Source organism: Drosophila bipectinata, chromosome 4, assembly GCF_030179905.1.
Source record: "Drosophila bipectinata strain 14024-0381.07 chromosome 4, DbipHiC1v2, whole genome shotgun sequence".
Lineage (NCBI taxonomy): Eukaryota > Metazoa > Arthropoda > Insecta > Diptera > Drosophilidae > Drosophila > Drosophila bipectinata.
The window spans coordinates 14,855,889-14,883,219 of NC_091740.1; the positions used below are offsets into that span (position 1 = coordinate 14,855,889).

General features: G+C 33.5%; 1 protein-coding gene across 7 annotated transcripts in view; it reads left to right on the forward strand.

The window, feature by feature from the left end:
- The first annotated feature begins 3,545 nt into the window (after nt 1-3,545).
- pan (transcription factor pangolin) overlaps nt 3,546-27,331 on the forward strand; it is a 63,539-nt gene continuing 39,753 nt past the window's right edge. Inside the window, exons 1-7 of one of the 7 annotated variants that reach the window (XM_043213397.2) lie at nt 3,546-4,148; nt 9,293-9,615; nt 12,503-12,548; nt 14,987-15,084; nt 18,365-18,476; nt 25,050-25,137; nt 25,226-25,306. In XM_043213397.2, the coding sequence (XP_043069332.1) occupies nt 9,451-9,615; nt 12,503-12,548; nt 14,987-15,084; nt 18,365-18,476; nt 25,050-25,137; nt 25,226-25,306 (590 nt within the window). In that variant the 5' untranslated portion in view covers nt 3,546-4,148; nt 9,293-9,450. Of the gene's footprint in view, nt 4,149-9,216; nt 9,233-9,292; nt 9,616-12,502; nt 12,549-14,986; nt 15,085-18,364; nt 18,477-25,049; nt 25,138-25,225; nt 25,307-27,331 lie in introns of those variants that run through there. The other 6 variants (XR_011443575.1, XM_043213392.2, XM_043213391.2 and 3 more) reach the window with 6 other exon arrangements.

A 27,331-nucleotide genomic window follows, 5' to 3' on the forward strand; every position in this document is an offset into this window, starting at 1 on the left:
TTTGTCATTGCGAAATCAAAATTATGAACAAAAAAAAAAAACTCGACAGCGTTACCTCGTAAAATATGTACAGAAATGGTGTTTAAAATTTCAAAAGGATCGGTGCAGTAGTTTTGAAGTTATGAGGGGCACCGACTTTGAAAACGTGAGTTGTGGGAAAAACGCTTTAAAGTTTTAAACACAAAAAAATCCGATGTAAAACGTTTGCAAGCAACTTCGTCAATAACTAATAACTTCGTCAATTTTGCTTTAATTGACTTGAATTGACTTGATATTCTTCAGATATTATGCATTCAATTTAAAAAATAAAAAAATGAAAAAAAAAAAAATTTAATACCTTACCCTCCCCTTAATTAATGAGCACTCAGCTCCCGAATCAAATGGAATTGGAAATCTCTCACCATTGACCAGCATACTCGATTGAGGCTCCACTATAGCGCATAGCTCCACTCTTTTTTCCGTTCTTACCCCCAATCCAGCATTCTGTACTTTTTTTTACATGTACATTTGTCGAACCCTGAGATTCAGATCTACAGTCTTGCTTTTTGTGGCCTAGTTTTCCACACTGATAACATTTGATTTCCACAGATTTAGCTCGCTTCGTCTCTGGTTCCCAGTTTGTTGAATTTGGGCGCTCCCTTAGCGCTGAGAATGCTTGCAGCTCCGCTTGCAGTTCACGTCGATTGTTAACATGCGTTGTGTGTATCATTCGCTGCAGACGCCGATCGAAATTAGCCATGTGCCCAAGAACCAGCGCGATGCAAACTTGGAAATTCAGGATTCAAATAGTGCACAGTGACGTCACACTGCGACTTTCGAAAACAGACAGACTTTCACCGTTGCCTGGACGACTATTAAGAACATTTACAATAACGGCGGCTGGCGTCTCTGAAGTCTCGTATCGCAGCTCAAACAATTGCCGGAACTGTTGCCAAGTTATTCCCGGGTAACATATTTGAGATAACCATTGCGCCGCTGTGCCTTCCAAAGCTTTACTTAACGCTTATATAAGAGCGCTGTTACTTTAGGTTTTTCACGTAAGATGTGTCGATCGTAGCGCACCACTGCGTGGCATCCATCCCAACAACGTCCGGATTAAATTTCGGCAGGAAAATCTCGCTAGTCTGTTGCAACTCACTTGCCGGCGTCTGTAGCTTCTTAACCAGGTCCGTCTCGAATACGTCTCTAGAAAAATTTTGGTTAGGGCCGAATCCCACTTCGCATGTCGGAGAATTGAAGTCTTCTTCACGTCGACTCTCATCAGTCGCTTGATCACTAGCTTGCTGCTCCTTCATTCCAAGTCCTGGATGATGCTGCGAGTCTTCGCTGCCTTTGTTGCTCATAGCCGCCTCTTATTCAACAGTCCTCAACAGGATACCACGCTAAAGCTCGAGACGAATAGAAGTAACGAGTGAAAATTAGAAAGACCAGATCCAGCAACACAACGAAACCACACACGGCCTCAATTCATCAACTGAGTCCCCATCATACCAGAAATGATATATCCTTGCACGACCTATGGTCACACCATAGAGTCTCAGTCTAACGAGAGACTGAATTGTCTTCTCTACGACACGGCCACCCTGACATACACACGTCCTCGTGTCTATAATAAACACCTGAATTTCATTCCACTTTATAATTTTAATCTCAAATTCGTATAATGTTCCTTAACATAACTTAACTTAACTTGTACAAGGCAACTTTTAAATTCTTCGCCAAACACATCGCTTTACAAATTCATTAATCATATTACTCGTCCATTGCCCATAACTTGGCTTCACGAATTCATCAAACACATCACTCGTTCATCGCCCAACACTTGACTTCTAAAGCAACTCTCGTCCATCGCCAATCACATGGCTTCACGAATTCATCAAACATATCACTCGTCCAACTCCCAACACTTGGCTTCACGAATTCATCAAACATATTACTCGTCCATCGCCCAACACATGGCTTCACGAATTCATCAAACATATCACTCGTCCATCGCCCAACACTTGGCTTCACGAATTCATCAAACATATTACTCGTCCATCGCCCAACACTTGGCTTCACGAATTCATCAAACATTTCTAGATCAACTCTCGTTCATCGCCAATCACATGGCTTCACGAATTCTCTTTTTCAACAGACTTTTCCAACTGACTTTGTTCTTTGTAATTTACATCAAGCTCTTCTGGAATTTGCACATCCGGTGACTTTCGCAAACTTTCGTGTGGGTACTTGTAACGTCTACTGTTCTGTGTAGACTTTAAGACGTATCGATCTCCCTCCAATACCTCGACCACCAAAAAGGGTCCTCTGAACTTAGGATCTAGTTTCGTTTGCTGTCTCTCGGTGTTTTTAAGCAACACAAAGTCCCCCACACAGAACCTTATTACTTTAGCCTTAAATTTTTATCATTTATATTTTATACATTTTTATACATTTTTAGAAATTTTTTTTATCTTTTTATCAAATTTTGTCTTCTCATATCTAGCCGCCTCCTCCATATTCTTAGCAGCGAACTCCCTTGATTTAATCTTGTCAATTTCAACTTCTGTATCATGAAGTTAGTATATAATGTATATAATATAATATGTAATATTATATAATTATCATGTATATAATTGTATCATGATACCTTGAAAGTTATACCGAAAAAATGGTGTCAAAGACCGAAAAACACGAACCAAATTCCAAAATGTCAGTTTCTTGTGTAAAAATTGTATCTTTTTTGTTTAAAATAATGTAAGATACATATTTTTTTCAAAAGCTACAACATTTAACTATTGAAAAACGTAGGAAATTTTAAAATCGGTTTAAAATTAAGCATTTAGGAATTTTTAAGCACACAATAGTCACGAAAACGTTTTCCAAATAAATCAAGATTTTGAGGGTGTTAAAAATATTTCAAACACGGTTTTGTACTATATTCGACCTAATAAACAATTCCCACTAGGTCTCTTTAAAAGTTCCCCTAAATTTTTTTTTTAGATGTATGTGCGTATGTTTCAATATCGCGATAAAAATGTTCGCGATATGTTCGCCTGAGAAAATATTTTTAAAAAATGTCAGAAAATTGTCCGCAACAAAAAAAAATTTTGTATTATTTTGTTTCAATAAAAAATTAATCGATTGAATTTAAAAGACCGCACAAAGGGCGGGCATGTAAGCACCAAATTTTGGTGTTAGAAAGCGCGGATATATTAGACTCCGTTGTTTTCATAAGAAATTAAAAATGTATTTTATAACTTTGCAGCACTGTATTTGGATTGTACCAAACGACAAAAGTGTTAACCATGCTGTAAAGTTTTCAAATGTAAACATTAGACGGTAAAAAAAATGCTATTGAAAAATAAAAATATCGATATTTTATATATTGTATAAAATATAATAATTTATTTTCATCGAAGTTCTATCACCCCTATTACCCGGTTCGTGCTATACCGGTTGAGAGAGAGACAGAAAGCAATCAAAAAGTGATGGGCTAAATTATCGCTAGAGACCACATATTGAGGTTATTAAACGATGTTTAATTCGATGGTTGCTTGAATATTTTTCTCCACTCTAATTTTGAATTTCTTTACTGACGTATCGCGGTAGCGGATTCATTTGGTTTAAAGAATATTTTTAAGTGTGGAGGTTAATTTATTTTTAAAGTTCCTCGTGCCTGTTCGATCAGAAGTGCTAAGCTGGGCCCGACACCTAACTTTAAGTACAAAAATTTGTACATAAATAAGCGAAAAACAATATTTCCATCGTGTTACGATCTGCTTTGACAAGTATATATTTATATATGTACGTACCTATACATACTAATGCAGTTGTAGTGTAGGTGTATGTAAATCTAGGATATTTATGTATGTACCTCGGTATCGTGCTTTGGCAGATACAAACAGAACACAGTGCGATCAAGCTCCATACATATGAATGTTCGGCGTACTCGTCAACTGCAATTCAAGAATAAAAATTTGTGAAAGTGTGTAAAAAGTATAAATTTATATAAAAAAGTGAAAAATCATACATAGAAATTGTGGAACACATGGAATATGTTTTAGGCCTATTCAAAAGAAAGTTAAAGCAAACTTTTAAAAATCATGTTTTGCCGTCGGAAAATTATTTTTCTACCGCTTTAATTTGTGTCTTCCCATGTAAAAAATGTAAGTCAAATTTAATTTATATATTGATAAAAACATATATATTTATATTTAAATAAATAATATTAATTATTAAAAGAAAATTTTAATAAAATAAAATATAATAAGATTATATTGTCTTTTGAAATATTTTTCAAATTCTTCATAAGGACAATCGACTTGCAAAATAAATAAAAAAATTTTTATGTAAACAGTTCTAAACGCAAGTGTAGTAAAAGGCGTCATTTTGCTTTATGTAGATACATACATTCATATATACTTCTTCCGAAGATCCTCTGTTTCGAGTCTTTGGATTTGGCTTCACCACTCATACAATGACAGCGTAACCCAGCAACCCAAACCATGATGTTTGTTTATTTGTTTGCTGAAAATAAAATTTTCTGTATTCTGTTTTACTCTTATTTTTGTATAGCCCAAGCCGTATTTTGGTCTCTACCTGTTGATATACCACAATCTGGTCTCTAAATAGAAACTCGTTGTGTCATTATTCTTGCGCCGATGCGTAGCTTGTTGTTGTTGACACTGCTGTTGTAGGTAAAGTCTTACCTTGAACTATGTATGTATTTATGTACATACATAAAGTTATTTCCTTCTTCGAGTACCATACTACCTATCTTTCCCTTTGCTTTAAAATCTAAGGAAACCGACATACAGGTAGCAAAGTACGATATTGTATTCGGGTAATACTCCGAATTATTTAAAAATCTTTCAAACCGAACAGTGTTTATCAAAAATGACCCAGACAGGCCAAGATACTCGCCTTACAAAATATAATTATATGTATATATGTATATATGTACATATGTATATGTTTAATTCTATACTTATGGTTCTGACTACACAGGGAACAAAATCTAATTTATTTTTATTCCACGCATAATATTACTTGCTTCATAACCTTTGAAGCAATATATTTCATAACCTGGCTCCCCTCAACCAAAATCCAAAACCAACATAGATTCCATAAGCCAGAGTGTCTGCGGAACATAAATGGAAGAAATTGATCAAATCTTACCATATGTATGATTTTACCGTAAACCATAGAGGACATTAATCTTACCATTTGTACATATATGTATTGAATTATGTAAGCCGTGTAATTGCGTTGACCAGCATTTGTTTCGTCCATATCAAATGGACTAATTTTCTTTTTAGAATTCTTTATAGAGGAGAAGATTGAAAATTAATATTTTTTTTATTTTCCTTTGTAGACGATAGTCTACAAGGTGACGAACCGCTTTACCGCAGCTTTACAGTGCGCGACCGGACACTATACATACATATATAGCAGAAGACTTGGCAATTTTCCGTGTGTGTTCGATATGAATGAGTTATATACCAAGTGAAAGGTGTTGTTTTCAGTAGTACATTTTTATAAAAAACATTTAGTCATTTGGGCCACATGTCATTTGGGAGAAGTTTGAGTTGACTCAAAAATTTTTATCAGATATTTTGGGCGTGGCACTGAGTTCATCACCGGTAATTTAGCTCGTATATTGGTTTATAGATATAAACGAAATTTTTTTTTTTTATTGTATCGGCCAAGCAAGTATATTTATTTTTATATAGATTTAGTAATTTTATTTTTAACAAGAAAGGAAAGCTAACTTCGGGCGGAGCCGAAGTTGATATACCCTTGCAGTTAAAAGCGGATGTATATCGCTAACATCGGATAAAGGTTGCCGGTCCTTATAAGAATATCATCATAAAACCAATTAATTACAATAAAATATTTAAAAAAAAAGGTCCCAAGCTTCTATCTTCAAAAATACCAAAGTTGGTATTTTTACCAAAAACCATTTCCCATCATTCAGTTATATGTCAGCTATAAGATATAGTCGACCGATCGTTATGAAATTTGGTAGATCTATCTATCTTTCTATCTTCAAAAACACGAGAGTTGGGTCATTTCCGATCGTTCAGTTATATGGCAGCTATAGGATATAGTCGGCCGATGCTTATGAAATTTGGCATGTCGTATTATTTTGCCAAAAAAGTTATACCATTTCCGATCAATCAGTTTTATGGCAGCTATAGGATATAGTCGGCCGTTCCGACTTATATGCTGCGTGCAAAGGAAAGAAGGGTGTGTGCAAAGTTGCAAGTCGATAGCTTCAAAACTGAGAGACTAGTTTGCGTAGAAAGAGACAGACGGACAGGCGGACATGCTCATATCAACTCAGAAGGTGATCCTGATCAAGAATATATATACCATACTTTATACGGTCGGAAATGTCTCCTTCACTGCGTTGCACACTTTTGGACAAAATTATAATACCCTCTGCAAGGGTATAAAAAGGAAATATGATTTCATAAAGAAATAAACGTATTCTCTTTCTGATGAGCGATTCACATAGTCGGAACTCTTGAAATATAAGCGAGAACTCCAAAACACATACAAAGCATGAATGGGGAAGTGCCTAATTTTCTTTAGATTTGTTGCTAGAAAATCTCTCCTAAAAATACAAAGGCCCTATATTAGTGCTCATTTGAATTTTTGCATTAACGATAACGAAATAACACACACACTAAGTGTCAGGTTGAGAAGTCAAAATATATCAGATTATATCTTAAGTAATACGGTTATTATAGATACAGGCGATATATCAAAAGTTGGGTCATTTAAAGGACTATCTTTAATAGTAAATTAAAACAAATCGTTAGAGCCAATTATAAAAAATTTGTTCAAAAAATGCCTTTGTGTATTTTTCCGGACTGTTTAGATATTTATTCTTAGTGAAAGATCAATAGATATTAAAAATCCCTTTCCAACGAAGTATTGCATGTTTAGATAGCTTTATTGGATCTAACGTTTTTTAATTAGTTATAAGTTTTTCAATTCATAAATTTTATTTTATTTTTCAACGTTACCTTAACGAATCAAAAAAATTTTAAGTCAAATAACTTTTACATTCCATTAACATACATCACCAATTTGTTTAAAAACCATATATTTGGAGCTCACAAAAATTATAAAAAAAAAACAAGAACGGAAAGCTAACTTCGGGCGGGGCCGAAGTTTATATACCCTTGCAGTTTAAACCTGATATATTTATGTCGCAAACATCGGATATAGTTGGCCGATCCTTATGAGAATATCATATTAAAACCAATTAATTACAACAAAATATCTAAAAAAAAAAAAGTCCCAAGCTTCTATCTTTAAAAATACCAAAGTTGGTAGTTATACCGAATACCATTTCCGATCGATCAAGAAATACGGCATTTTAACGGTATGATGCAGATATGCATCACCACCTTCTAAAGGCTTTATTCTTTCCATAACTGAGGAAAATACAATAGTGTAATAACCTCGGCCGAAGTTGCCTTTCCTTTTTATACCCTTGCAGAGGGTATTATAATTTTGTCCAAAAGTGTGCAACGCAGTGAAGGACCCTACAACGTATATATATTCTCTTCATCAGAATCACCTCCTGAATTGACTATATCCGTCTGTCTGTCTGTTTCTACGCGAACTAGTCTCTCAGTTTTAAGGCTATCGACTTTGAAACTATCGACCCTTCTTTCCTTTGCACGCAGTATATAAGTCGGAACGGCCGGAATCGGCCGACTATATCCTATAGCAGCCATATATCTGAATGATCGGAAATGACCCAACTTTCGTGTTTTTGAAGATAGAACTTTGTAAAGCTTCTATATTTGGTCAGTTGATCCGACCTACCAAATTTCATAACTATCGGCCGACTTTTTCTTATAGCTGCCATATAAGTGAACGATCGGAAGTGGTATTTGGTAAAAATACCAACTTTGGTGTTTTTGAAGATAGTAGATTGGGACATTTTTTTAGATTTTGTATTGTAATAAATTGATTCTATTATATATTCTCATAAGTATCGGCCAACTATATCCGATTTTTGGGAAATATATCCGGATGTAACTGCAAGGGTATAACAACTTCGGGTTGCAAGGGTATATACAACTGCAAGGGTATATAACAAAGTTTGCTTTTCTTTCTTGTCTGTTTTAATTAAATGTGTATTTACTCATTATTACACGTACTCTAAGCCAGTGGTCGGCACTCAATACATTGATATAATTTTAACACATTAGTATTAGTAACGTATAGAAGAAAGTAAGCTTTGAGCATGAAGTTTCAGACATTTATACTGTGTGTGTGTGGCAGAGCTCGGGCAGAGAAATTTCCTAAAATTTCGCCCGTGCCGACCACTGCTCCAAATGTATGAAAAATTATTCTGAACAAGAAAGGAAACCTAACTTTGGGCGGATAGGAAGTTAATATACCATTGCTGTAAAGAACTATTATATAGGCAGTGATAGCATATAGTTGGTCGATTCTGTTAAAATTGGGCAGATCGGATGGCCAAAAATAAAATTTATAGATTTATCCTTCAAAAATTATAAGACCCTCTAAAAGAGTATAAAAAAAAAAAAAAAGTTGATAGTTTCTGTCTACGAGTATAAACGACGCGACAACAAATTACGTTTGTATATTTTTGATATTTATTATTAAGCACATAAACTTCTTTATTTTGCACGTAGTAGTTGAGACGATATCTTTCTATAACATATACTTTGAAATAATTTTGCACTTGTTTTTATATACTAAAAAAATAAGTGATTTGGAACTTGGACTCTTATGATACACGCACAGATCAAGTTTGTTTCAAAATTTTGCCCCGCTGACTCCCGCAAAAAAATTATTTCAAATCAATACACATTTCAAAAATGATATGGAGATATGGAAATGATACATATCATTTTATTTTTTTTTATTATGAACTATAAAACGCTGTTCAACGCAATTACACGGCATACGTAATTCAATATATGGTAAAATTTGATAAATTTTTTCTCTTAGGTATTCCACGGAAACTGTGGGTGATGAAATCTATGTTTGTTCTGTACTTTTGTCCAGGGGAGCCCAAGGGTAATATGAAAAACTGACTTTTGTCGGTCTGTATTATCAAACAATCTGCACCTATTCTGTGTGTTTTTTTATATTGCGTGTAAATAGAAACTTAAAATTTTAACTATTACTTGAAAAGTCTCGAATTTTCTTTATGAATATCTTTTTTTTGACGAAGTTATAATGTTCTTTTGATAATGTAAATATAAATGATAAATAAAAACCCATTTACTGTTAAATACAATATCTACATTTTTAGATGTCTCAAACGGTTCGAAAAGTATTAATTCTGGCAACATTCAGAACTAAGGACTAAGGACATTGCTATGGCGACAATTTTCGAAGATTCCATATTTGTTGCAGCTAACAAGATCTAGCACACTCTAGACATCACATTAAAATTTTAAGGGTAAAAACATGCCGCATACACACACCAGACATGGATCATCTGGAGATGATTTATGTAGTACTGATGAAGTTAAAATATTCAAAGACGAAGGGGATCGTGAAGATGATAAAATATCTTCTGAAAATCTATTAGTTGAAGAGAAATCAAGCTTGATAGACCTAACGGAAAGCGAGGTAAGTTATACTTTTTTAGCCAGTACCTATAGAGTAAAAGAGAATATTGTATTCGTGTGCATGTAATTAACATAGAGAAGAAATCATCTCAAACCACATACAGTGGTATTTTTGGTGGTACATTGTATTTTTTATTTGGTAAAAATACCAACATAGTATTTTTGAAGTTAGAAGCTTGTAACTTTTTTTATATTTTTTATTTTTATAAATTGTTATACTCTTGCAATGGGGAATACCCTAATTTTGGTCAAAAGTGTGCAACGCAGTGAAGAAGACATCTCCGACCCTATAAAGTATAAAGTCTTTGATCAGGATCACCTTCTGAGTTGATATGAGCATGTCCGTCTGTCCGTCGATCCTTCTGTCTGTCTTTTTCTACACGAACTAGTCTCTTCAAATCAAATTTCGTAAGGATCGGCCGACTATATCCTATAGCTGCCATATAACTGATTGATCGGAAATGGTATAACTTTGGTGTTTTTAGAGTTAGAGAGTTTAAATTTGACATGAGAGCTATTTTTGGCAAAATAATACGACATGCTAAATTTCGTAAGGATCGGCCGACTATATCCTATAGCTGCCATATAAGTGAACGATCGGAAATGACCAAACGTTCGTGGGTTTGAAGACAGATATTTGGAACTTCGTACATATTCTATATTTAGTCAGTTGATCCGACCTACCAAACTTCATAACGATATCTTATAGCTGCCATATGACTGAACGATCGGAAGTGGTATTTGGTAAAAATACCAACTTTGGTATTGGTATACCAATTTATATGGCAGCTGTAGGATATAGTCGGCCGATCCCGGACGTTCCGACTTATATAATACGTAAGGAAAGGAAAGAAGGGTGTGTGAAAAGTTTCACATCATGCACACAGACGTGCGACTTAGATCAACTCAAAGCACACTTTCGACCAAAATTATAATACCCTCTTCAAGGGTATTAATATGATTTCTTCATGTTTAGTTTTGTTAATGTTAAGAAAGGACGTTAGTGAAAATTACATGGTACTAAATGGTACCTGCATATGTGGTCTAAGGAGATTTTCAGTCAAATGTTCAGAAAATATAACTCATTAACCACTAATTATTTTTAGAGAATAATGATTGTTTTTGATCAGTTGTTGGCTCTCTCATTGACTCTCATTTTGCCTGACTCACAAACTAAAAAAGAAAATTTTTTCTCTGAGAAAAATACTATCCAAAATTTGGGAGGAATAAGTTTTCTCCATATAAATTATATTTAGGGAAACACACTTTTTCATTTCTTTACCAACAATTGCTAGAAAAACTTTCTCAAATATAAAAGGCACTATTTAAATGCCCATTAAAACTTTTGAATTAACAAACTACGTTTTTTTGCTCAGTGAATACTCTCTTTGTTTTTTTTGCTCTCATGAACAAACTCAAATGTTAAACATGTGTGCGTTTTATTACCCGTGATACGTGATAAAGATGGCGAGTTATCGGCATAACACCACTTTAGTTCTGGGATATTCAAGTCACACAAAGGTAAAATCTGGTCACAATCGGAATTAAGATTGAAAAAGGATTGATTGACAGACAAATTATGCCATTATGTGGGTGGTTAGAAGGAGGTATATATGAACAGGTAATATATGAATTTACCGGACAAAATGATTTTAATGAAAATAAATTCTATATCACCAAACTCTTGTGATTCTACCTCTTCAGAAGCGAGATTAGAGTCTACCAAAATAAGGACTCCTGGGTAAACAAATCGTTTTGAAACATCATCGCGGGCATCATGAAAAATCATGAATCTTGAAAAAAGACGTGCGCCTTATATATATATACATAAATATGTGTTTAGTTATGTCTTTTAGTTATGAAAGCCGACATATCAATCTCTGTAGTATCAGGACAAGCCGAGAAACAAATATATGTTTCAACATCTTTCGGTACCGGCAATCCGGTTGGTAGTTTACCCTATTGGGTGACTCTAACGGGGGTTTCGTTCAATTGGATCTGTGGTTTCACTTGAATTGATGCCACGAAAGACCAATTGCTCATTTCCACTGAAAAATTCGGACGGCGAATTGTTCTTTGTTTTAGCCCTTGCGGCAGTTGGAGATATAAGCGGCTTTGTCATTGTTGGCAGAGCAGGCTGAAGCGGATCACTAACATCGCATCACTCCTACGCTTATGGGACTCCTTTAGCATTTAGCTGAAGAACCCTAAGCTGAGAGTCAAGCGCGCAGAGCTGGCAATTGATTTTTCGAAAACCAGTGATCAACTCTTAAAATCCATTCTTAGCCTGTCTTATAAACGACCTCATTTCGTCCTGGAAAGCACGACAATATTGGAAACCAGACCTACGGGAAATTGCATCCGAAACTGAGGCAGTGAACCCGGCAAACTTGGCGTGTACAACGTATTCACATAGCCAGCAGTGGATGGAAGGCAGGGATGAGGAGATTTTCTTATTACATTTTACTATTAAAAATATAAAAAGTTTCAAAAACAATTTACAAACCTTGAAGAACAGTGCCAAATAGAGCCAACGCTGGAGCTTTGAAGAGAGCGATTCAAGTGGGCAAAGGAAAATGAAGAAATAGAGATAGGAACCTCTATTGCACAAGAAAAGAAGAGGAAGAAGCAGGGTTTGTATAACCCGGTTTACAGCAAGAATTATAAAAAAAAACACAAAAAACACGACCGTTCGCTTAAGCGAAGGAAGAGAAGTGATATATCTTACAGTCATAAAACTAAATAAAAGAACAATACACATTGAGTTTGGATTCAATGACTTTTTTATCACAACAAAATATAACATTAAATGTTGTTCATATAGAAGTAAATATGTTTATATAGCTTATATTATTAAGTATATCCATTCTGTATTTTTTTTGTTTTAGGACAAGGGCCAAAAAGCTGTACGTCTGGAGCACAGCCCAGTTTTTAGTAAGTATATAGTAATTTAAAAATTTTATTGGTTTTTATATTATTTTACCAACTTCTCGTTACACCCATACTGATGGGTGTCAATGGGCCGTTATACCCATATTGATCCCTAAGATTTGATCATCTTACGTTATACCCGTCTCTTCTCTCTGTGGGACTTTTTTTACACCTTTGTACTTTTCGAGTGCCGGGTATAAAAATAAACATTCTTTAAATATCTTATTTAAATATTCAATTAATTCCAATAAATAAAATGAAACAAGTTCAACAAAAAAACCAATACGCTCATTTTAAATTTTTATTTTTCACGATTTAACCCCATTCCCCCATATGGGCGGACTACATTCCTTGGCTGTAATATAACTGAACGATCAGAAATGCCGCAACTTCGGCGGTTTAAAAGATATAAACATAGGTATTTTTATACCCGGTACTCCTAGAGTTAAAAGCAATATAGCAGTCGTGACAATGTATGTAACGTAGAGAAGAAATCATCAATCTTATATTAATATGAGCCAGCATAAAAAATGCGATAGATATGTCAAAAAGGATAGCGAACCGTCTAGTGGGGCAGCCAGAATGTCAGTAAGCCGGAACAGTTAGAAAAAATATTTTCAATATAAAAGTCCTCCAACAAAAAAAAAAAAAATAATTCTTACATTGTTACATAAAAAATTAGGTAACATTAATTCAAAAACTTTTTTGAAATTGATTTGACTTAGTTTTTATACTATTAGGGTCGACCATTTATTGGTTCAAAATCATCACTGATCGTCACCATTACTCAAAAATTTTAAGCGAAGTGATACTTCCGTATTTTTTGTGAAAGAACTGAGTCACTCCATTTTTATACCCTTGCAGAGGGTATTATAATTTTGTCCAAAAGTGTGCAACGCAGTGAAGGAGACATCTCCGACCCTATAAAGTATATATATTCTTGATTAGGATCACCTCCTGAGTTGATATGAGCATGTCCGTCTGTCCGTCTGTCCTTCTGTCCGTCTGTCCATCTGTCTGTCTGTCTGTTTCTACGCGAACTAGTCTCTCAGTTTTAAAGCTATCGACTTGAAACTTTGCACACACCATTTTTCTTTGCACGCAGTATATAAGTCGGAACGACCGGGATCGGTCGACTATATCCTATAGCTGACATATAACTGATTGATCGGAAATGGTATAACTTTGGTGTTTTTAGAGTAAGAGAGTTCAAATTTAACATGAAAGCTATTTTTGGCAAAATAATACGACGAATTCATAAGGATCGGCCGACTATATCCTATAGCTGCCATATAACTGAACGATCGGAAATGACCCAACTTTCGTGTTTTTAAAAATAGAAAGCTGGAATTTAATACAGATTCCATTTTTGGTCAGTTGATCCAATCTACCAAATTTCATAAGGATCGGCCGACTATATCCTATAGCTGCCATATAACTGAAGGATCGGAATTGACCCAACTTTTGTTTTTGAAGATAGAAAGCTGGAACTTGGTACAGATTCTAGTTTTGGTTTGGTCAGTTCATCTAACCTACCAAATTTCATTAGGATCGGCCAACTATATCCGATGTTTGCGATATATATCCGGTTTTAACTGCAAGGGTATATCAACTTTGGCTCCGACCGAAGTTAGCTTTCCTTTCTTGTTTTACTTAATCTCAACCCAATTGCGATCTTATGGTGTGAATTGAAGAGATTAGTCCTAGAAATAAAACCCTGAGCCTGAATTACGAAAAAATTTGATAGACTATTTGATAAAACACTTCACAACGTTTTGATCTATGATCTGACGTTATGATCTAACACAGGCGGTTCAAATAAATACTAAAAAATTCTTTCAACATTACTTTATAATTATCAATTGTTTAAACATTTTTAGAAAAATTATTTAGGCTGGCAGATTTTACTACTATTATTTTGACCCATTGATTTTCTGTTAAATTCAACATTTTTACTTTTTTCTGAAATGTTTCTTGTGTTATCCCAAACATTAAGGTATTATAAAAATCTATTATTAGTTAAGTTTCGAATAAAATTTCAAATTTGTGTCAACCATTTGTGTCAGCCGGTCAAATTTGTGTTACCCAAGTTTTCGTTAAATCTCCAATTCGTTAATGTTTTTGGAAAATGTTTTGATGCCAAACTGTTTCAATGGCTAATAAACACCTATAATAAATAAAGGAGTTATAGACTTTTTAGTCTGCTTCCCTACTGAATCGGTAGTATGGCCGTAGTTGTCGTTTTGGCCAAACGCAAAAGTATGCAACAACAATTTTTTCGGAGAATTCATACCGTTAACGTTTCAACTTGTAGGGCTAGTTAAATTATGGGTAGAAGAGATAAGTACCGGGTATAAAAAAGTCGGGAAACTCGACTATAGCTGTCCTTTCTTGTTTTTTTTTTTTTACATACTTATAAAGTTTAATTCTTTACATTTTAGATAAACTTGATACTCACACACCAGGCTTTAATATGGGATATTTAGTTTCGCCGTATTCATATGCGAATGGGTCCACAAGTGGATTACCAGTCACAATGGTAAGAAAATATATACAAAATAAAACCTAATCAGACAATCCACTCCAGGGCAAAATAACACCTGCGACCGTTTGTGTTCTTTTTAAACCCTTGTAGAGAGTTTTGTAATTTGGTCAAAAGAGTAACACGCATATAAAGAGGAACATATCCTACCCTATAGGGTATACATCCTTGATCACGATCACCTCCTGAATTTAAATAAGAATGTTAGTTGGTCTGTTGATACGTAAACTAGTCTCCCACTTTTAAACGTATCGTACTTTGGTTTTCTTTTCAGTATATATGTAAGTCGAAAAGGCCGGGGTCGGTTGGTCGGAAATTTCATAAGATTGTGGTTTTCGGTGTTTTTTTTTACCGCTATGTTCGCTATGTTCTCTTACATAGAGAAGGTATCAGAACAGACCCCATAAATCAATATTGTCATGTTTGTCTGTCCGTATGAACGCGTGGATCTCAGAGATAAGAGGTACAGCTATTGGATTTGGCACGGAGACTTCTACAATGCCCACGCAGCTCAAGATTGTTTCAAATTTTTTGCCACGCCCCTTCCGTCCGCACGAATTGCGAATTTCTGTAGCGCCAGTACTGAAAGGTTTTTGAAAAACTTGTACATATTAAGAAAAACTTAATATATATCTATATATATATATCTATAAGAGGTACAGCTATTGGATTTGGCACGGAGACTTCTACAATGCCCACGCAGCTCAAGATTGTTTCAAATTTTTTGCCACGCCCCTTCCGCCCGCACGAATTGCGAATTTCTGTAACGCCAGTACTGAAAGGTTTTTGAAAAACTTGTACATATTAAGAAAAACTTAATATATATCTAAAAATTTCATTCAAATCGGCAGATTCTTAGAGGAGATGTGCTAAAATTTTGAATGCGTGGACGCGGCAATTTGTTTTTGGAAAATGTTTTTATTTACCAATCAAAATGGTAATGGCAGCTCTGGATATAGTTGGCCGATCCATTGAAATTTGGTGGGTCGTATTATTTTGTAAAAAATAGCATTCGTAAAACTCGTACAAATTCGTACAAACCCGAACTCTCTACCTCTAAAAACACCGCAGTTAAACCATTTCCGATCAATCAGTTTTATGGCAGCTATAGGATATAGTCGGCCGATCTCGGCCGGAAATGGTTTTGGTAGAAATACCAAATACTTTTGGGACTTTTTTTTAGATATTTTATTGTAATTAATTGGTTTTATTATGATATTCTCATAAGGATCGGCCAACTATATCTGATGTTTGCGATATACATATATCCGGTTTTAACCGCAAGGGTATATCAACTAAGGCTCCGCCCGAAGTAAGCTTTCCTTTCTTGTTTTTTTTGAATTTATTTAAATGTTTAATTATTAATGTATATGCTTAATTTTTATATATTTTTTTCTTATTGTGAAAAAGCATGGAAGTATAATAAAGCAAATATATATTCAACATCACATTTCGATGTCAATGAGGGTAGATCTGTGTGGGGAAGGAAGGCTATGCCAGCGGCACGTTTCTTATTCATTTAGCCGCGGCAACATCAAAGAAAATTTTTCAGTTTCACTGAATCATTTGCCGCTGTAGCTAACGTAGCTTGTTATTATTGTTTATACGCTGCCAGACCTAGTACACACAGTATACAAATGTTAGATAAGCGAGTAAAAATGTATATAACCCGAAAAGGAAAAAAAATTCGTTTGAAATGGAAAAGTTTATATTAAAGATAGAGATAGAATTTAGAGATATGGTTACATTGTCCATTGTATAGTTAAGCTTAAATTAATAATAACTTTTTAAACCTATCTGCACAAAAATATTAAAATATTTTTAAATAATAAATTTAGTTTTACAGTCTCAAAAGTGGGAAATTTTTTTTATAGAAATGGTTTACAAGTCCAAGTACTCCGATTTAAAAATTTTTTTTCAATAAAAAAGAAAATAGAGCTACGCACAAGAATAGAACACTATTTGGGGGCGATACAAAGCTTTTATAATCTGCCAGTTTAATTTATAAAAAATAACTAAATGGTCAGCATTTTTTTTTTTAAGTTTGGATTTTAGAAAAGTGCATTTTCTATTAATGTACCCATATTTGTAACTGGTGCATTTCAAAAATTCAATCAATTTAGAAGTTGAATAACAATTTTTGAATAACAATTAAAACTTAATTGTTTTACAAATTTTTATACCCTTGCAGAGGGTATTATAATTTTGTCCAAAAGTGTGCAACGCAGTGAAGGAGACATCTCCGACCCTATAAAGTATATATATTCTTGATCAGGATCCCCTCCTGAGTTGATATGAGCATGTCCGTCTGTCCGTCTGTCTGTCCGTTTCTACGCGAACTAGTCTCTCAGTTTTGAAGCTATCGTCTTGAAACTTTGCACACACCCTTCTTTCCTTTGCACGCAGTATATAAGTCGAAACGGCCCGGATCGGCCGACTATATCCTATAGCTGCCATATAACTGATTGATCGGAAATGGTATAACTTTGGTGTTTTTAGAGTTAGAGAGTTCAAATTTGACACGAGAGCTATTTTTGGCAAATTATTACGACATGCCAAATTTCATAAGGATCGGCCGACTATATCTTATAGCTGCCATATAACTGAACGATCGGAAATGACCTTACTTTCGTGTTTTTGAAGATAGAAAGCTGAAACAGATTCTATTATTGGCCAGTTGATCCGACCTACCAAATTTCATTAGGATCGGTCGACTATATCCTATAGCTGCCATATAACTGAACGATCGGAAATGGTACTTGGTAGAAATATCAACTTTCGTATTTTTGAAGATAGAAGCTTGGATCGGCCAACTAACTTGGATCATAAGGATCGGCCAACTATATCCGTTGTTTGCGATATATATCCGGTTTTAACTGCAAGGGTATATAAACTTCGGCTCCGCCCGAAGTTAGCTTTCCTTTCTTGTTAATATTCGATTTGTAACATAACCTTGCAAACGGTACAAGATTTCCATAAACTTTTACTTTACTTTAGCTTTTGGTAAAGCTAAAGCTCTGGTAGCTAAAAACGTTTTCAGTAAAGTATCAAATAAAAAGATTTGGTATAAGTAAGTTTTTATAAGTAAGTAAAAACCAACAAGACTTTCTTGCGAAATAAAAAAATATGTAATATTAAAAATTAATATAAATATTAAACGGGTTTAAACTATTTAAAAGAGGATACAACATTTTTTTTATTTTAAACTGTCTTTTTTTTATTATTAAAGTTAACTAAAATATTTTTTCATTATCTATTTGCTTAATTTCATGTCCAGACCAACAAAATTGGACTTCCCCCTTTTTTCTGTCATAATGCAGACGCTTTAGCTACACCCCCGCCGGCGCATTGCGGCATACCACCATATCAACTGGACCCTAAGGCTATGAGTGAGTATATCTCATTTTTAAATATAATATTACTAGTCTATACTTTGATATATATTAGTCGACCATATTGCTCCTGTAGCTATATCTATCTATATTCAAAAAATGGCTTGGTCCCAGTTTTAAAAGGAAACACCACAGTAAAATATTAAAAAAAAATTAAACATTTTTTTTATACTTTAACTATTTAAGAATATTGCAAAAAAAAATAGGAGTGACAAATTTGTTCACCACAATAAAAAACCTCTTGACGACATAAAATACCAGTGATAAACCTGCAAGCCACGACCAAAATATTTGATACCAATTTTAGTAGCAAAAAAATTGTAGGTATAAAAATCATAAAAAGCACATCCATCATTTTTTTACGAGGCACATTACTTTGTTATATTGTTTTAGTGGCACGTCCCAAATAAGAATATTTTTTTCAGAAGAAGAAGTCTTTTTCATTTGGGAAGTAGAAAAATCGAATTTCTTGAATATCTTTTGAATGCAATCTCGGACCTTTTCATTTGGGAAGTAGAAAAATTTAATTTCTTGAATATCTTTTGAATGCAATATCGGACCGGGTTGAGGTGCCCATCGACGCGCATTCATGAGTAGAATGTTATCAAAATATTTTGTCAGGAGAATATTTTGTCTAATGTCCCTACTTGCCCAAATTTAGTGAATCATAATCATTTTAAATTTACGTAAACTTCTCCCAAACCAAACGATGGTTTATAATGTTGGATAAAAGTGGAATAAGGAAAACCATACCTTTTTATTTGTTATATAATTTATTCAGATCAAACGCACAAAACTACTTTTTTCTTTGGCTATATATAGCGTCTTTACGCGCATGCAGTTCGGCACCTTGTGTACTGCGGTTCACATTGATTTAATGTGGGACAGCGCCCGTAGGCCCAGCTGAAGTTTTAAATGTTATTTATTCCAATGCCGTTTTCCAAATTTTTTTTTTTTTTTGTAACATTTGAAAGTTTTATTTACAATCTGCCCTCAATTAGGAACAATAATTAAATTTTGTAAGTGAACCTTGACAATAGGAGTTTGATAAATAAGTATGAATCTAAAAAGTAAATTTAGTATATCCAGTGGATGCTTCCTCTTGAGTCTTCTGATGGTGGTTCTGCTGTCCACCAAATTTATGTTGGGATGTCGTGTTAGTCTGTCCTTCTATTTAGCAGCGAATCTTCTAACTTCAGTTTTCTGAAAATGACACGCAGCATAACTCAAAAAATGTTCTATTTATATATTGGTTTACAACTTTTTGTATTTTTGTTATATCCTTGCAGAGGGTAATATAATTTTGGTCAAAAGTGTGGAACGCAGTGATAGCTCCTATAGCTCTACAGCAGCAGGATATAGTAGGCCGATCCCGGCGTTTCTGACTTATATACTGCGTGCAAAGACAAGAAGGGGTGTGCAAAGTTTCCACTGAGACTGAGAGACTAGTTTGCGTAGAAACAAACAGACGGTCAGACGGACATGCTCATATCAACTGAGGAGGTAATCCTGATCAAAAATATATGTACTTTATAGGGTCGGAGATGTCTCCTTCATTGCGTTCCACACTTTTGACCAAAATTATAATACCCTATGCAAGGGTATAAAAATTATGAATATGAAAGTTATAATTTTTAAATTAAAATTTTAAAGATTTAAACAATTTGTATACCCTTGCAGAGGGTATTATAATTTTGGTCAAAATTGTGCAACGCAGTGAAGGAGACATCTCCGACCCTATAAAGTATATATCGGCAAGTATATACACGGCAAAAGGATCGGCCGACTATATCCTATAGCTGCCATATAACTGAACGATCGGAAATGACCCAACTTTCGTGTTTTTGAAGATAGAAAGCTGGATCTTGGTACAGATTATATTTTTCAGTTTCAGTCAGTTTATCCGACCTACCAAATTTCATAACGATCGGCCGACTATATCTTATAGCTGCCATATAACTGAACGATCGGAAATGGTTTTTGGTAGAAATACCAACTTTGATATTTTTGAAGATAAAAGTTTGAGACTTTTTTTAGATTTTGTATTGTAATAAATTGGTTATATTATCATATTCTCAGAAGGATCGGCCAACTGTATCCGATTTTAGCGATATATGTCCGGTTTTAACTGCAAGGGTATATCAACTTCCGCTACGTCCAAAGTTAGCTTTCCTTTCTTGTTTTAAATAATTTTACCATATCATTCTTGACTTTCTCACCCAAACTGAATCGCTCAAGCAAATTATGAAATAATGATTGCGTATGATGCGATTTTATTTGTGAGCATAGTATTATATGCCAATGATCTTTTCATTCTGCTGAGTTTCCCCCATAGTTTGTGCACATTGAAATGAAATTGTAGAAGGGAGAAATTGAAACCAAACTGAATGCCGACCCCACTGATCAAATAAATACCGGCGGCATAAATAAAAGGCGCGCACTTAAGAGGTCCACAGGATTACACGCCATTATGAATCTTTACAAAGACTTCACAATATTAATTGAACAACACAATAAAATTTGAATTATCGAGGGTAACGAAAACAAATAAGGGTGATGTGCTGATGTGGTTAAACTATGAATATATTTTTTTTTTATGTTATATACTTTATTGAATAAAGTATGTATAATAACTAAATTCTTTAAAGATTGGATATGCAAACTTAAAAATAAATTAGTTTATTTAACATTTTTAATGACGAATTTTGTTATTCTATTGTATTTTTTTTTTCTACTACACATTCTACAAATTTCTAAGTAATTAGAAATAGTAGTACTTTTGATAAGGATTAAAGAGAAACCGCCCCTAAGGCAAAGTGGTTAAAAGACCGTCGCACATGACCTATTAGTTGCGTAAACCAACCCTTGTGAACTTAATGCATATACGTTTGAATATCAGGGTGCTTATTTCCATTTACAGAGCTGCTCAAAAATTGTCCCAGATATCATATAAATGATACGATCCATTTAAAAATGAACAAAAAGAGATAGAATCAAATTTGTAAAGCGCTTGAAAGAGTGGAAATGCATACGCTAATCCGAGTATGATCGTGCCCAATATAATTTCAAATATGTGGTAATGGTAACAGGGGATTGCGAGTTTCTAAAATATGTTATTACCAACAAATACAAAAAAATGGTTCAGACTTATTGTTTTCTTCAAGTGACTACTTTTGCATCTCTTCCATTTGTCTGCCAGCTTAAAATATATAATTTTTTCAGTAATCAGAATCACAAAAATTGTATATAACTTACACAAAGGCTTATTATCTATCAAAGGTTGTCCTACAACCTTTCAGAGGGTATTATAGAGGGTAATTATCGTCAAAAGTGTGCAACAGCTAAGAAAAAAGACATTTCTGACCCTATAAAGTATACAGATTTTAGATCAGGATCACCTCCTGAGTCGTTATAAGCATGTCTGTCTGGCCGTCTATCTGTGTTTTCCTTAAACGAACTAGTCTCTCAATTTTAAAGCTATCGTCAGAATAGTTGCACACACCCTTCTGCACACCCCAATTTTTCTATTCTTTACACGTAGTATATAAGCCGGAACCGCTACCAAAATCTGCTTTGTAATTTGGTATTTCTGTTATAATAAGTTGATTTATAATGACATTTTATAAGGACCGCTCAACTATATCCGATATTTGCTTATATGTATATTCTACCTTAAATTAAGGGGTATATCAACTTCGGTCCCACCTGAAGTTAGATTTTCGTTCTTGTTTACAAAGTGTTAGGAAAAAATTCTCTTAATAATAATGAACATGAACAAATTGTCACATAAAGCGCACTGAAAATCCTTCCCTTACATGATATGGATAGTTGCATTTAAGGGTTGCACTGCAAACGAAAATAAAGATTAAGGGAAAACATTGTTAATAGGACATGACCATTGTGTTTGTGGAGATGGGACGGAAAAAGGGTAGAAAATCGAAAAGAATAAAACATGTTGCGCAACCACATAATAATGACATCCTTTTGTCGCTGGATTAATTCATTCAATCGTTTTTTGTAATACACATTATAGCCCGCGGGTTCTGTACTATTACCCTTCACGCTTAACTTCTATTTTAGAAGCATCTTATAACAATTGAACTTGAAAATGACAACAATAGAAAATATATTTGAGCCAACAACTAACTACAATTTCAAAATTGAAAGCACAACAAATATTCAACTTAAGCAAGAAAGGAAAGGTAACTTCGAGCGATGCTGTAGTTGATATACCCTTCCAACTAAGAATTCGGATATACAGCAAAAATATCGGTTATAGTTAGGAATTTTATCATAAAAACAATCTCTTAAAATTAAAATTTGAAAAAACGTCCTAATCATCTACAGCAAAAAAAAAAAATCTTTGACCCTATAAAAAATATATATTATTTTTCAGGATTACCTCCTGAGTTGATATCTGTCTGTCTGTTTCTAAACAACCTAGCGTCTCAATTTTAATTCTATCGACTTAAAACTTTGCACACACCCTTCTTTCCTTTGCACGCAGTATATAAGTCGGAACGGCCGGGATCGGTCGACTATATCCTATAGCTGATTTTGTAACAATGATATTATTGGGGAAAAAATTGTTTGATTATTTGATTAACATACCCAATTTCATAAGGATCGGCCGACTATCCGACAACTATAGTTCCCATATAACCGAACAATCGGAAATTACCCAACTTTCGTGTTTTTGAAGATAGAAAGTTTGAGCTTTGTACAGATTCTATTTTTGTCCAGTTGATCCGATCTACTGAATTTCATAACGATCGGCCGAATACATCTTACAGCTCCCATATTAAAATACCAAATTATAGGTAAAATACCAACTTTGGTATTTTGAAGATAGAAGCTTTTTTTTTTAAACTATTATAAAAGAGTTTTTTTTTTAGATTTTGTATAATAACTTGGACATATTTTGATATTCTCATAAGAATCCGATCAAAAGGAAAAACTCGATTGCAGAACCTTTTGAGTGTTTTTTTTATCTAAAGGTGTTCTATTCGATTCGGTCTTTTAAAGGTCTAACATCATTAGGTCTTTTAGCAAAAAGTGAAAAAAAAAGTAAAATACCAATATTATTTCCGTAAACTTTTAGATTCACTTCAAGTTTAACCCCTTAAGGGGTTATATACAGTTGTACCGTGCAAAAAAATGAAATTTTTTGACACCATAGAAAATATTTATTAAAAATGTTTTACCGAGGTTGTTTAGTACATGCTTCTGGGTACTTACTTAAATTTTTTAATAAAAAAAATATTAAATAATAAAAATATTATAGCCGAATTCCAAGATCGCCTTTATCCCGAGAACGGTTCATCCGAAATCAAAAATTCAAAAAACTTTCGTTAGTATATTGTATTGCCTAGTCCGTGAACAACGGATTTGTAAAAAGTTTGATTTAAAAAAAAATGGCGACGGTTTTAACAAAAAATGTACTGTTTCAATGTATAAGATTTTCGATTTTTATGCTCTAAAAAGGGAGTTTTCAAAAAAATTGAAAATCCTTCGTTCACGGACTAGCTAATATTATAATAAACAAGGAAGGAAAGCTAACTTCGGGCGGAGCCGAAGTTTATATACCCTTGCAGTTAAAACCGGATATATATCGCAAAAATCGGATATAGTTGGCTGATCCTTATGAGAATATAATAATATAACCCAATTTATTAAAATACAAAATCAAAAAAAAGTACTAAACTTTTTTCTTAAAAAATACCAAAGTTGACATTTCTACCAAAAACCATTTCCGATCGTTCAAAAATGACCAAAAATATAATCTCTACTAAGTTTTCTATCTTCAAAAACACGAAGGTTGGGTCATTTCCGATCGTTCAGTTATATGGCAGCTATAGGATATAGTCGACAGATCCTTATGAAATTTGGCATGTCGTATTATTTTGTCAAAAATGGCTCTCATGTGAAATTAGTTTTTAAGTAATCTCTCTTACTTAAAAAACACCAAAGTTATACCATTTCCGATCAATCAGTTATATGGCAGCTATAGGATATAGTAAGAGATAAAAATACAAAATTGCATAATTAAAAAAACTGTACCGTTAACTTTAAAGAAAATATAATCGAATATAATCGGTCGATATCTTTGAAATTTGGTATGTCGTATTATTTTGCCAAAAATAGCATTCATGCAAAATCTGAACTCTAAAAACACCAAAGTTATACCGACCGATACCGATCTTTTCCGATCAGTCAGTTATATGGCAGCTATCGATTATATGCCAATCCCAACTGTTCCGACCTATATACTGCGGGCAAAGAAAAGAAGGAATTATTAATATTTTGAATTCGATATTTTCGCGGAGACTAGTTCGCGTAGAAGGAGACAGACGCAAGAACTTTTGACTATAAAGTTTTAGATGTAAGTTTTACAGAATTATGGGAATTTTTTTTTGTGTTTTGAAAAATAATGGGAGGTATTAATTCCACTTCGTTACAAACCAATAAGGCAATCATAATGGTTTCTAAAGTTCCTATTCTTTACAAAAAAAAAAAAACGCAATAAATATTTTAATTATTTACCATTTATTTTTTAAATTGTATTTTCAGGCCTAACTCGTCCCACCATATATCCGTTTGCCGCAGGTCAATATCCATACCCAATGCTGAGTTCTGACATATCTCAAGTGGCTTCGTGGTATGATTTTTGATAGTTTGAAGACTTAAGGGCAAAGACAATTTAATACAAAAAATGCTTCTTTGTCCATACCTATGTTTATTTACAGGCATACACCGTCTGTATACTCTGCATCGAGTTTTAGAACTCCATATCCTTCTTCATTGCCAATAAATTCAACGCTTTCAAGGTAATCTTTCTTATTTAAAACATTCATTAATTACTTCTATCACCAAAAGATTTCTCAAAAATGTCGCTGCCTTGTTTTGGAAATTCCCAGAAAAAGCAGCAGAGCCATTTTAAAGCATTTGGCAAAAATGAATAGACAAACTATCTTATCTGGAATTCGACGCCAATATTTTTGTCATTTAAGGGGTTTTATACAGTTGTACCGCGCAAATATATGGATTTTTATCGATTTTTTTTTGACACCATAGAAAATATTCATGAAAAATGTTTTAACGACGTTGTTTAGTACATGTTTCTGGGTACTTCATTAAATTTTTTCATAAAAAAATATTACATAACAAAAATGTTATAGCCGAATTCCCGGATCGTCTTTTTTTGATGGTGTCTTGCGGTGGACATGATTTCTCGAAAACGGTTCATCCGAAATCCAAAATTCAAAAAAGTTTAGTTAGTATATTGTATTGTCTAGTCCGTGAACGAGGATTTGTTAAAATTTTGATTAAAAAAAAAATGGCGACGTTTTTAACAAAAAATGTACTTTTTCAAGTTATAAGATTTTCGTTTTTTGTGCTTTAAGGGGAGGGTAAGGTCAAATCATGCGAAAAAAGCCATGTTTTTGTGATTTTTTTCCTGACGACACAGTTAAAATTTATTTATTCAACCAACGGTATATTAATGTATGACATTAGAAGAATGTTTAATAAAATTTTTACAAAAAAATATTTAAAAATATGGCAATGGTAGCAATTGTCCGGACGTGTCGCCAAAAAAAGTTGAATTGCGGTGCCCCTCATAACTCGGTGCTGGATCATTTGTAATCAAAAAATGAAAATTCATTCGTTAGATAATAGTTCGCCCCAGGTAACGCTGTAAAGGTTTTTTGAAAATAGCAATTTTTTAATTTTTTCGAAGACTTTGAAGTGAAAAACTCAATTTTTTGGGAAAAAATCGGTTAATTTGTCATTGCAAAATCAAAATTATGAACAAAAAAAAAAAAACTCGACAGCGTTACCTCGTAAAATATGTACAGAAATAGTGTTTTAAATTTCAAAAGGATCGGTGCAGTAGTTTTGAAGTTATGAGGGGCACCGACTTTGAAAAAGTGAGTTGTGGGAAAAACGCTTTAAAGTTTTAAACACAAAAAAATCCAGTGTAAAACGTTTGCAAGCAACTTCGTCAATAACTAATAACCTCGTCAATTTTGCTTTAATTGACTTGAAATTTTGACACAATATTCTTCAAATATTATGCATTCAATTTAAAAAATAAAAAAAAAATGACAAAAAAAAAATTTAATACCTTACCCTCCCCTTAAAAAAGTAGTTTTCAAAAAAATTGAAAATCCCTCGTTCACGGACTAGCTAATATCATAATAAATAAGTGATCAAAATTTGGTGTTGATCCGATTAGTAGTTTTTCGTTTTAGTTTTAGTAGTAATCGTGTCCACCGCAAAGGTAATTTCCCCAAAAAAAGATTCTGAGATAATCGCGTTTAAAGTTTCAAGTTTGTTCAAGTTTTATATGCAGATAGTGCGATATAAATAGCTACAGCTTCGGTTCTAATGCTCCGATAATTATGAATTTTCGTGAGAGTATTCCCAATAGAATATACTTAAAGAATATGCAATAAAAAAAAATCGATTTTTTCATATATCACAACTGTATATAACCCCTTAAAGCATTTATAACAATAAAAAAAAAAAAATTGTACAAAAAAAAAAAATTGTAAAAAAAAAAATACCCTTAAGGGCATATTAAAAAAAATTAATGTTTTTGCGTTTTTAAAAAGTCAAATTTTGTCAATTTTTGTATTAAACACTTAAACATCTTTAGAATGTTGTTCCAAAATTTTAAGACGGTCTCTTCTAAAAATCCAATTTTCATTATTTTTAGTTTTTCTTGATTCTTATACAGGTTGCAATTATTAACTGAATGTATGTTTTTATACTTGTAGTATCTGTAGTCTACTATCTGTAGGTTTCTCCGCGACTAGTTCCTCAGTTTTAATAAAATTTCTAAGGGTCGA